The following is a 9,836-nucleotide window of genomic DNA, read 5'->3' as shown; positions in this document are numbered from 1 at the left end:
ATATTATTTTATTTTCGAAGTGACTTTTCGCAATTGAACTCTTACATTAAAAGTTAGACCAGTTAAAATCGTTGATATTAGTGATAATTAATTTAATTTATTAATATTATCAATTATTTATTGTTCTATTTTTATTAATTTTGGATAATAACACCACAAATAATAATTTTTGGGTGATAATCATATGAATTCAATTCTTTTTTATTCAATTAATATTTATTCAAATTTATCTTTTTATCTTTTGGGTGATTATTATTATATAAAATGAAATATATATTATATTAATATACATGTATTTTTCCATGATAATAAATTTTTTCGTACATTCAAATCAAATTATGTTTGGGTGATTATTATTATATAAAATGAATATATATTATATTATATACATGTATTTTTCCATGATAATAAATTGTATTGCAAAAATTCTGTTATATATTTTGTACATATAATACTAAAATTAACATCACTATGTTTAATGTTCTACTGTCCACATCTAAGACAATATACTAACATGTCCAAATAATTACTTTTAAAATTTTCAAATTCAAATAAATCGAGCACATCATAATGTTTCTTTTCAACATGTTCGATAAGTGTTCACTTAAAACATATTTTCTTTGATTAAAGAATCTCAATTCATTATATATATGGACAAAGTTCTAACAATGTGTAAACAATATTTTGAAACTTTAGATAAAAATATGAAAGATATATTCAATTGTGATAAATTTTTGGTCGTAAAGTTATGAATGTTCTGAAGATTTTTAGATTTTACATGCCATAGTTAATAATAAATGAGTTAAGCTGCGATAGTTTTTGAATTAATAAAATGATTATACTCGCAAATGCAAAAAAGACACCTATGCATTCAACAAAAGTAAAACCAATAAACGAGGTAAGCAATGATAGGGAAACGAAAATAGAAGAGAAAGACAACAAACAGAACTAGAATTAGAAAACAGTCTCGAGTATTTTACACATATATAGAATAGGAACAAACACAAAAACATAAATCTCTCAAGACAAAGACAAGACAAAACATACAGGTGAGGACATTATTGTTCGGTTATGTAACAAAAACATATTGTTCCACAAAACAAAATCCTCACCTACAAAATTCAACAATGACACAACAAAACAATTATGATAAGCACATACATTCTTCTTTCTTTCTTTCTTTCTTTCTTTCTTTAACCTTTGGCTCTAGAGATTGAGTTTATCCAGAACTTTCTTCCCAAACTTGTTGCACCTCATCAATGGTTTATTACGCTCTATATGCCTCATCAAAATGACGCGCAATACGTCCTGCAAACACCAAACACCATTCTCATTATCTACCGCATAATCTTTACGCCGAAAGACCACAGCATTAGTCAGTGTACGGCCTTGATATTCATTACCTCACACACAAACCATGCAGTTTGAATGACATAGTTTCCAAAAGGGTCTACAAGAAGTGTATCAATATCTTTAAGCAAGTCATATACGATCATGCTATGGTCGATATAGTGTATTTTCAAGAACTTCTGCACAACGTGACTTCCGTATTTGTTACGGGAGAGGAGCGCGTAGTTCCCAAAAAGCTGTTGCACGAGCAAAATTGTTACGTTTGGATCATTCAGCTCCACTACATACTGCACCACATAGTTTCTGAAGGAGAATATATATAGTTATTGTGAGTAAACAAATGGAGACATGAGTGAGCAAAACGACTGTATGTATCATTCGTCATTTCATAGCTCATGTTTACCCGAAGTTGTTCACGCAGAGTCTCAGCGCACTAGCGATTATCTCACGAATCAAACGTTTCGTTAGCAGCTCACAACCAGTACCAAGACATTGCTGAAGCATGCAGCAGCCATGTTGATCAATTGCTAACACGAAACAGTTCTGAACTAAAACTTCAATAAGATCCTGTAAAGAACAAACAACACAGTAGATCGAAGAAAGAGTGTCATATTCCACGACTAAACCAATCTGGAAACAAATGATTCAGAGTCTGTCATGGCTAAGTTTACTTGTATCACAAGCAATAAAATTACCAAGTTTACACCTGCTACAGAATATACAATAGAGAGACTAGACTAGAATATATTTTCAGTCATATGACTTGTACAAAAAATCATGAATTGAATAGAACAGACACTGCTCGATTAAAGATGCAACTTGAAACATCAAACAGATTCATATTTACTTTTGAGGTTTGCTACAGTAGAGTTCTGTAACTAAATTGTATATGAAAGTGACATTCTGTTACGAAGAAGACTGCCTTTTTAAGAAACAAAGATCAAAACTGACTCCACCGTATAAACAAAAGATTCAGCACATTAATACTTTCAACTAACCAATTTAACTTTAGAGATATATCCTTATAACTAACAAAGAACCAATCACAAAAGAGTACTGTGGATGAGATGTTTACCCGATTCAGAGAGGGAGGAAACTGGTTGAAGCATTGCATAATCACGTGTTTAGCACCGTTGCTCCTTGTAAATGCAAGTATTCCCACGCTAACAGCTCCGACTAGCCGCAGAATTTGTTCTTCAGAATGAAGACAGCTCAACAGCGACTGTATTGAACGGGTTCTGGTAATGCCAAAAAAAACAAAGAAAAGTTACCAAATAAAACAACACCGGTTACAAAGCATGATCTGTCTTTATCCTTAAATCTAAACTAAAACAATCACCAAGCCTAAAGCTAATTACATTACAGAATCAAAGGATCAGAAATGTGTGTACCCGACAGGATCAATGCACATTTTAACAAATCCTAACTGGTTCAGAGTGATCACATCGATAATATGACTGATCTGTTGAGAGCTACACTCGTGCATAAGCTTCTGAAGGACTTGAGAAGCGAACGGGTGTTCCATCAACTCATAGATGCTAGAGATAACATCGTTGAAGATCACATCAATGGTCTCCTTGGAACCCTCATCGATCTTCTCCTGCAATACAAGGGTCGATTTTGGATCCTTAGCAAGTAAAGCAATGGGTCCCATTCTCTCGTTCTCTAGAGACAGAGACGACGGATTCACGAAACCTTCGTTGCTCCTCCAAGAACCAAACCCATAGTCGCGACCTCTCGACAAGTCAGGAACGTCTTGCGAAACACTACTCTGCCCATACGATCCTCCGTTAACGTAATCGTTCAGGGTCGACGATGTTCTTTGAAAGTAGTGATTCATCATCTGTTGCAAATCTACTTCACGCTGAGGAGGAAGAGACCAACCCCCGCCGCCAACATCTCCGCCGCCATTGATCCCTTGATGATTTTGCTGCAGTGACGATCGATTGGTCCAACGATTGTCAAGTAACGGATTCTGCTGACGAAGGGAGAGCATAGCGAAAGAGGAATCTAGGGTTTCGACATCAAGACCAGTCGGGAATCGAAACAGCTGTTTGTCGAGAGCTCTATGAATGTCCGGTTGGAACTGAGAAAGTTGCAACCGAGACTCACCTCGTCGATACATCTCCGCCGGAGACAGATTCTCCTCCGTCGTATTTCCGTCGCGTTCGCCGCCGGTTGAGTTGACGCGGGACGACTCCATTACTTAGCAAAGAAGCTGAAGAGGAAAATCAAAAGAGAAATTATATTAGAGAGAGAGAGGAAAACAGAAAGAGAAAGAGACCTTTTTCTCTAGGTTTGTGGAGATTTAATACGAATGTAAATCTATATATAGAGAAGATCTAAGGTATTAAATAATTAAAAGTTCAAACAAGGAAATTCTAAGAGGTTGAATAACGTTTGAACTCTTCTGAAATATTTTTGATGTCTTCTTTCTTCTTATGCTAAAACTTTGCCATGCACATTAAATATTCACAAATATATTCCAAAACGACTCAGTACAGTCAAAGTCTTAAGTGCACTTCAACAGAAGACTCGCGTGGACCACACGAGTTCCCTTCCCATTGGTTAAGACATACTTTTTTTTTTTTTTTTTTTTTTAATCCAGGGTTCCTTTTTTTTTGTAATCCAGGGTTCCCCGCTTCGCGGATCAATCCCTGGGCCCGGTCAGGCAGCAGGCCAGCTTCACCCGGGAGGTTTTTCCCTGAGCCCGAAGGCCCAGTACCCGCTTTGGTGTCCAGATGAGGCAGGATAGTTTCCGCATGGGGGAGATCGAAACTTTGTTTTTTTTTTTCTTCTTCATAATGACGTACCAAAATATTTGATGTTGTAAATGATTTTAGATAACTATCAAATATACTGAAATATTATCAGTTAAATATCAGGACCCTTGCCTATGAATAATTTGGTATGTCGAGAAGACTCGGTATGATAAACTGTGAGGAGGATAGACATGGATCATTTAGAGCTAGTTTGATACGCGGAAAGTGAATGTCAGACCTGATTTAATGCAAATAAGATGATACCACCCAACACACATGAGCATAGTAGTGAGAAACCCCAAGTTATAAGCTTAAATAATCTCTGTATGGTGGATGGTTCATAAACTTTGACAACACAATTCAGTGGTTGCAGTTGGGTTTGGAAGGATAGTATGGAAAAAATCCCACTTGTGGGGACGCGGAATTTAAGATGGCAAGAGATTGCTTTAAATTTGGGAGTGGGAGCACTGCGATGTGCAGTGGAGAGCATGCTACAACATTCGTCATGTCAGAGCTTTGAGATAGATTTCAAGGATATGATTGCGATGATAAATGAGCCTCAAGCTTGGCCAAGTTTTGCAACAAAATTGGAAGCGATACATATATTGCAGATATGTTTTCCGAACTTCAAGATATCTCATATTCCATGAGCACAAAATAAAATTTCGGACTCTTTAGCCAAGACTGCGAGATCTTTTCATAGGGAACTTTATTACGTTGGTTGTTCTATTCCAGTATGATTACCAAGACCACCTCAAGTTTGAGTAATAGTATAGCCGTTCGATGTCAAAAAAAAATTACACAAAAATATCATTTTTGTCATTCATTTTTAGTTTATTTGTAAATCAGTTTAGGTATCTAGAAATAACTACTATTAGAATATTTCCCAACCAAAAACAAAAGCTTCTTTTGAATCCTTGTTTGCCGACCCATTTTTTGTCAAACCTAAAACTTTTCTTTGATTTTCTAGAGGTCGATTGGAAACGAGATAGAGACGGTCTATGATCCAAACCTTATAGTTTCAAAAACTCAACACTGGTATGGGAAAATAATGAATGTCATTCCTCGTTAGCCACTGCTATGTGTAATTTTATTTCACTTTTTCGAATGTATTTTTTCCACCCCTGAGAATGAATTTCAAGGGATCTCTAGCATCCCTCATTTTTCAAACATGGTCCAAAACAAGAAAAATAACTTTCTGGCCTCCTCCTTCCTTCTCTCTTCTCGTGATTAACTTTAATTTCATTAAAGTGACCAATCATAAACCAATCATGTCTCTGGTTCAAACTCAACTGTGTCAGTCATTCCAAGACCAAATCATTTTTTTAATAACCAACTAATCATAGACAAAGGTAATATAGATCACATGTCCGTCAAAACTAGATTTAGTGTCAATAATGTGATCGTACCCGTACTCCATATTAAAATGGAGCTAAACCACCACCGCAACCACATAGGTCTACGGTGTAAACCCGATCATAGCTAAAAGAAACTTGCACATCTTGCAAAAAAAGAACGATGATTTTCGTCTCTAATAGAAAAATAAACTAGGTAAAAAGTGATTTAATTTATCAAGGTTCTCTTTTGTTAGGGAGGCGCCCACCCCTTGATATTTTCATATAGCTTTGTTCTTCACGGGATCCTCAGTGGTTTTCCGCTAACCACCTTAGATGAGTTGCCCTTGGCTTTGAGAACATACAAGCCTATTTCCGGCCAGTTGAGGAAGTATGGGCCAACGAAACATCCTTTCGTCCAACATTCACATGATCCAAATCTTTCGCCTTTGGAGACCAACATCATAACATCAATCTCTCAATGAGATTCCAGCAGCCAAAGGGCTTGTCCAAACCTTCTTCTTCCTTGTATTTTTCGGAACAAATCTAGATGGCGAAATAATAGACTTCATCGGTGACATTTTTGTTAGAAAAAATTTACTTTTTTCCCCTCTGCTAGATATCCACCAGTTTTATTTCATACTTTTATCTAATATTTAAATGTATGGGATTGCATATTAATAATAACAATGAATTCAAATATTCAGAGCCGCCTCTATAGTTTTAAAGGCCATAAACCTAAATAAAAGTGACAAAATGTTTGTGTGAAGTTTGATCTAAACCTAACTCCTCTTAAGATTAGGAAGATAATGGACACTTAAGCATTATACTAAAGCGTTATTCTGTAAATTATGGACTAGCTGGCTTTCCATAACTGTTATCCACACATTACCTCGCAAATGGGCACTCCTCCCATCGCATCTTCACTGACGTTGATAGGTGAGGTTCATCCTTCTACGTCGTTTGATGTGCACAACTCTATTTCCATCCACTCTGGTCCTCAAGGTTCACCTTAATCAGAAGGATCTACATAAAGCTGATATCTCCCATCCGGTTGTATTTGTTGATGGTGTGCATTGATTCATAGTTCATAAGAAGTGTTTCATAATGATAATCCCTTGTGGAAAAGTTTCATTGTTTGTTAATTCATTGGTGATGCTTCTCATGTTGGATTAATCCATGCAAATGGTGAATCGACTCTGGTCTAGTGCAGGTACTAAGATTGATGTTCAGTTCATTGATAGTAAAATTATATTCCATGTTGAAGATTCTTAGATATGGTCTCTAGTACTTTGTAGAAGGTATTGGCATATTTATGATGTTTCATTGGTGGTAAATGAATGCTCTCCTACAACAGCTTTGGATTCTACAGATCTCACTACCATGCCACTTTGAGTTGAATTCAAAGATGTTCTCAATCATATGTTTGCTCCATCAATAGACTCGTATGTAAAGCTTCATGTCCCAACAGAGCGGTGTATGAGATTGGACATATCATGAGTGCTTGTTGAAGTTAAGTTACAAATGCCATTGGTCAAGTGATTTCATTTACTGATAACGATGGTAACGTGGTAGAATTTTCAATAAAATATCATTGGCTTCCAATGCAATGTAATGCATGTCGTGGACGGGGACACAAAAGTACATGTGCTCATAAAAAACTGTGAAGATTTGGAGAAGACAAAGAGGAAAATGAGAATTTGTTACATATTATGGATCAAAATAAAACTGTCACTGGTCTTAATGCAACCATGAATATTGTCTATTACCTCTGACCAATGAATTGACTGAGAAACCGGCTGGAAAAGCTGCTTTGTAGATAAAAAGTGATTAGAATGGCCACTCAAATTAGTCAGAATTGAATATTGTTGAATGTGGTAACACCCATGTTAAAGGAGGTTTAGAGAAGTCTGGTGGTTGTGAAATAAAAAATTTGTGGTGAAAAATGGAATTAGAGAGCCTAAGATCTCTTTTGTGGTTCAATGTGTAAATACATAAGAAGAAGATGACGACTCCAAGCTTGAGGAAATTTTTTGTCACAAACTGGACTGCAACTGAATGCATGCTTTACCGATAATAAAAAAAGCCATAGGCAGGACTGACTCTGTTCATAGGATTAAAGAAGAATGTTGTCCGGACTAAAGACCTGAAATCTGTTAACCCACATGGTGTACCATGGATTTTTTTATCAAGAAGTTAAGACGTAATTTTTGCATGGAACATGCTTGGGTTCAATATGCCACGCAAACGCGTTGCAGTTCGTAGTTGGATTCGTGCAAAAAACATTATTGATGTTGTTTACAAGATACAAGGATACTATATGATAAGTATCTTTGATGTATATATATAAGCACCAGAATGGCAATCATTACTAAATATGATCACCACATGCATGGCCGTATTTGGTTTTCTTGAATGAAGAGTAGTGATTACTTTTCCTTACATAAGTAGTGCACAAATAATTAAATTTTCAGTATGAATTAGAGTAACAAATGAACAATTTATCTTTTCTTCCATTTATGCTTTAATTAGAAAGATGCCAGCTCAATGACAATAAAAAATAAAAGAAGAAAGATGCCAGCTATGGGAGGAGATTCATTACACATAAATAGCTTACATGCATTTAGCCTTATCTTAAATCATCATAGGCGACTAAAATGTCACTTTGACATCCTACCAACATCACCGAGCTGCTGAATCTTTGGCTTATGAAACATGCATGACGGAGTAAAAGGGTTGATGATCATCTTGGGAAGAAGCTAAATAGATATATGATAAATGGGAATTGGCATATGTGTTTTCCTCACTCTTTTGCACGTTTTGATACAAGAGGATTGTCTGACTATGCTAGATGTTTGGTGAATCTCACAGTCCAACATGAGAAAATCCATAAACCATATAAGTTTGTTCTAATTACCTGGTGGACATAAGAAGTTTTTGCCAAATATATCTCAAGTCTGGGGTACATCACCCCCATTATATCATCAGAGGTCAGCTCTACAATTTTTTATAAGAAGTTAGAGATAGTAAAGAAGGACTTTCGAGCTCTAAATATAACATACATTAGGAATCTAGCTAACAAAACAAGACAAGCGTTTGAGTTCTTTTATGCTTGTCAAAACTACCTAATACTAAACTTAAATCAGATACTCTTGCGGCAAAGGTTGAGGCTGTTGAACGTGGGAATAAAATGACAAGAATAGATAATAATTTATTTAGGCAGAAATATTGTATCAATGGCTTCAAGCAGGGGACAATAACACTTTACTGGTCTGTACAAAATCGGAACTCGCGTAATTTTATCAAATTTTTTGTTACTTTCATATGAGAGACCCTCACTTCACCTCCTGGGAATAAGAAAGAAGCAGTGTTGCACTTTCAGAGGTTTATTCAAGAAACCTGGTAATGAGGACATTTCAGTAGCATCACTACAAAGTATGTTGATTTATAGTGATCTAGCTCGGATGCAAAAGATTTAGTGGCTCTGGTATCTGATTCAGAATACAACTGGATCTCAATGCGCTTGGTAATGAAAAAGTGTCTGGTTCCAGTGGGTACACAAAGACGATTATTGATTGAAAATGTGCTCTTAGAATCTCAGATGGTTAATGGCTGTCACAAAACAACTCTGGTTTCTAGAAGTGCTATGAAGGTTGATATTACAAACATTTTGACATGGTAAAATAGTCCTTCATTGTTTAAGTTTTAAAGGCTTTAGGCTTGTCAGATTAATATATTGTATGATAATTTGTATATCTACTAGATTTTTCTTAGTAGCAGTAAATGGAAGTCTATAGGATATTTTACGAGTGCAAGAGGCATTAGGTAAATCTTCTCTCTATCTCCTTATTTTTGTACGTTATCCTGAATATTGTTATGTCCAAGTTTCTGAATCAAGCCGAGAGTAAGGGAGAGTCACAATGTTATGATACTTACACATTTGAGTTTCACTAATAACATCTTAGTCTTCATGGATGGATCAGTTTGATCCCTTCATATTGTGATGGAGGTTATGAAATGATTCGTTCACATGTCTCTACTACATATTAATGCTACCAAGTCGGACTATCTTTCATGTGGGCAATTCTACATATGAGTTATTGAGCATGGCTTCAAATATGGGAATTGGTTTTGGTACGATACCTATACATTATCTCGGCTTGCTTCTCATAACAAAGTGTTTGATCAAGATGGATTATAGAGCCTCTAATAGACTAGGCTAGAAGCAGGATGCTTGCCTGGTCACATAAGAGCTTAAGGTTTTTGGAAGGCTATGATTTATCAAATTAGTGATTTCAAGTTTTTTTAACTGTTGGACCTTGGCATTCATCTTTCCTTAAAGTTGTTTGGACTCTATAGAAAGCCTTTTCATCACTTTTCTTTGGTCTAG

At 35.8% G+C, this 9,836-nt stretch overlaps 1 protein-coding gene across 1 annotated transcript; it reads right to left on the bottom strand.

Annotated features, from left to right (window-relative positions):
* Positions 1-1,160: 1,160 nt before the first annotated feature.
* LOC106341171 (pumilio homolog 14-like) lies at positions 1,161-3,562 on the bottom strand. The gene is made up of 5 exons (XM_013779986.1): positions 2,742-3,562; positions 2,426-2,588; positions 1,754-1,917; positions 1,404-1,653; positions 1,161-1,308 (listed from the first exon to the last, which is right to left on the bottom strand). The coding sequence occupies exons 1-5, from the start codon at positions 3,551-3,553 to the stop codon at positions 1,207-1,209; spliced, it is 1,491 nt and encodes a 496-aa protein (XP_013635440.1). The 5' UTR covers positions 3,554-3,562; the 3' UTR covers positions 1,161-1,206.
* Positions 3,563-9,836: the final 6,274 nt, after the last annotated feature.

This window comes from Brassica oleracea, chromosome C4 (assembly GCF_000695525.1).
Source record: "Brassica oleracea var. oleracea cultivar TO1000 chromosome C4, BOL, whole genome shotgun sequence".
NCBI classification, from domain to species: domain Eukaryota; kingdom Viridiplantae; phylum Streptophyta; class Magnoliopsida; order Brassicales; family Brassicaceae; genus Brassica; species Brassica oleracea.
Note: the sequence above shows the minus strand (reverse complement) of the source record. Positions and strands in the feature narration are given on the sequence as shown.

Coding starts and splice junctions, on each gene's coding strand:
- LOC106341171 (XM_013779986.1), bottom strand. CDS start 3,553: ATGGAGTCGTCCCGCGTCAACTCAACCGGCGGCGAACGCGACGGAAAT. Junction 1,654..1,753: donor CTCTGCGTGAACAACTTCGG/GTAAACATGAGC, acceptor ATTCTCCTTCAG/AAACTATGTGGTGCAGTATG. Junction 1,309..1,403: donor CTGCATGGTTTGTGTGTGAG/GTAATGAATATC, acceptor TGGTGTTTGCAG/GACGTATTGCGCGTCATTTT.